General features: G+C 38.0%; 1 protein-coding gene across 1 annotated transcript; it reads left to right on the forward strand.

The window, feature by feature from the left end:
* Window positions 1–459: 459 nt before the first annotated feature.
* On the forward strand, window positions 460–1,382 carry LOC108365916 (uncharacterized). The gene is made up of 2 exons (XM_017620137.1): window positions 460–760; window positions 1,009–1,382. Exons 1-2 carry the CDS (start codon window positions 460–462, stop codon window positions 1,380–1,382), a joined length of 675 nt encoding a protein of 224 aa, XP_017475626.1.
* The last annotated feature ends 1,139 nt before the right edge of the window (window positions 1,383–2,521 follow it).

Here is a 2,521-nt window from a genome sequence, read left to right on the forward strand (position 1 = left end):
ACACCAAATAATCCGTTAGAGGTTAGACGTTTCCTAGGTTTGTCTGGTTTTTTCCGCAAGTTCGTTCCCGGATATGCATTGATTGCCAAACCTCTCACAGAGCTTACGAAGAAGAACGCCGATTTTAATTGGAGTACAAAATGTGAGCAGGCATTCCGTCAGTTAATAAAACTAATTACTAAAGCTCCAGTGTTGACAATTTACGATGTGTCAAAGGATCATGTACTTCATACTGATGCATCTAGCGCTGGTGTTGCTGCTATACTTTTATAAAGGGAAGCTGATGTTTTAAAGCCGATTTCCTATTACAGCCTAGCGTGCACTCCACAGGAGAATAACTACCATGCATATGAACTGGAGGTGCTAGCTGTTGTAGAAGCATGTGAACGATTCAGAATGTTTTTATTGGGAAAGCATTTTACAATAGTAACTGATTGCGAAGCAATTACGACTGCAAAAATGACAAAACCGATGGCTCCAAGGGTAGCACATTGGCTTCTCAAACTATTGGAATATGAATATGAAATAATACATCGTGCGGGGTCATCGATGGGTCATGTTGACGCAATGAGTCGTGCGCCGATTAAAGGTTTGGCACAGGTCGAAGATGTCAGTGCAAAGGTTCTAATGTTGTCAGTTGATGACTGGGTGCAAACCATGCAGAAACAAGATATCAAACTAAAAGCAATAATTGAAATTCTGCAAATTGCGGATGGAAAACGAAGAGATATCAGTTCCGATTACTGTCGGTCATCCTGGAGTAGATGGAACCTTTAAAAGAGTTTTGCAAAATTTTTGGTTCCCACGTTTAAGGAATTCTGTAAAGAGTTTTATCAAATCTTGTATTGAATGCTGTTACTGTCGAGAACCGGGGCGGAAGGAGTGTGAACTTTACGGAATGGATATACCAACTTTGCCATTTCAAATACTTCATTTAGATCATCTCGGGCCATTTGTTAAGAGTCGTCGCGGTTATGAGTACGTTCTNATTTCAAATACTTCATTTAGATCATCTCGGGCCATTTGTTAAGAGTCGTCGCGATTATGAGTACGTTCTCATTATAGTGGATGCACTTACGAGATATTCTGTTGTAGTTCCAACTCGTTCAACGAAAGTCAAACCGGTAATAGATGCATTGAATCACTTGACTCTTTACTTCGGTTTACCACAACGAATTGTGACAGATCGTGGCACTGCTTTTACGTCTGCGGCCTTCGGTAGCTTTTGTGGGTCGAATAGCATTCAGCACATTAAAGTGGCAGTGCGAACACCTCGTTCAAATGGTTTAGCAGAGCGGGTGAACCAGGCAGTACTGGCATACTTAAGAACATCGTCAAATGATGCCAAAGATTGGGATACGCAAATCCGCATGTTACAGTGAATACTAAACTGAATGCAACAACGAAATATGCACCTATTGATCTCATTTACGACTTTCCACTTCGCGATTTGAGTGGAAATAAAATCCTAGCAGCGTTACAAAGTGACGAAGAATAACTGTACATGAACGGTCGGCGAAATGATGCCATTCGGAATATTAAGGCTGCACGAGTGAAATGGAAAGCACGGTTCGATGCACGTTATAGTAAACCGTTGCCATTTCAGGAGGGGTGTTTAGTCCTCATAGAAGCGAAACCGTAAAAACAGGGGAGTCTAGGAAGTTACAACCAAAATTCAAAGGACCATTTGTCGTAAAGAAAGTATTAAGATTCAATCGTTATGTAATTGAGGACTTTGAAGACATGCAGAGATCACAACGACCATGGTGTGCTCTGTTTCTGGAGATAGATGACGACGGAAATGTTGAGGATGTTGAAGGAGCAGGTTAACTCGGGACGAGTTTATGTCAGGAGAGGCCGAGCTGTCATCATCTTGTATTTAGTCTACAGCATTGTATTCAACACTTGTATGAAATTAACTTTGTATNGATTAAAAATCAAAAATTTTGATGAAAAATCGTTAAATTTAACTTTGTTTTGTATAAAGTTTTAAAACACAAACTTTAACTTTCAATATATTGTGAATGTGCTGTTAAGTGTAGCTTAACTAAAAATATGGTTATATTTTGCATTGAATTTTATACGTACGTATATATTAGAGTGGTTCAAAAATTTTTTTTTTGGAAATTCATAAACGCTACCTCAAATTATTTTTATTTGTGATAAAAAAAGAGAAACTTGTTTTTTATTTTGAAAAAAAAGTTTTCTTAGAGGCCGCGCTGGTAGGTTTTTTTATAAAAATGCTGATGTTCTCAATTTTTTAATTTTCTTGACATGTTAAAATGCAACTAAAAATGTGTTTTTTACATATAATTACTCTGGTATTATTTGGGAACATTCCCTTAATTACAAACCTATCTTGGCAGTTAGAATGGGCCTAGTGCACAAAAATATACTCTAGAAAAGAGACTAGTAAAATTAAAACGTTGATACTGAACGATTTACGCATTGTAATGGGTTGGAACTTGTTACCAGGGGGTTTCTGGGGTTGCTAATTAGGAATTTGGAGTCAGTTTTTCGA

The sequence above is a fragment of the Rhagoletis zephyria genome, unplaced genomic scaffold, assembly GCF_001687245.7.
Source record: "Rhagoletis zephyria isolate East Lansing unplaced genomic scaffold, Rhagoletis_zephyria_1.1 Rzeph_scaffold_02057, whole genome shotgun sequence".
NCBI lineage: Eukaryota > Metazoa > Arthropoda > Insecta > Diptera > Tephritidae > Rhagoletis > Rhagoletis zephyria.

Bases quoted from the DNA above. Each gene is read 5' to 3' on its own strand.
- LOC108365916 (XM_017620137.1), top strand. From the start codon at position 460: ATGACAAAACCGATGGCTCCAAGGGTAGCACATTGGCTTCTCAAACTA. The intron at 761-1,008 runs GTAGATGGAACC...TACTTCATTTAG, and splicing joins TTACTGTCGGTCATCCTGGA to ATCATCTCGGGCCATTTGTT.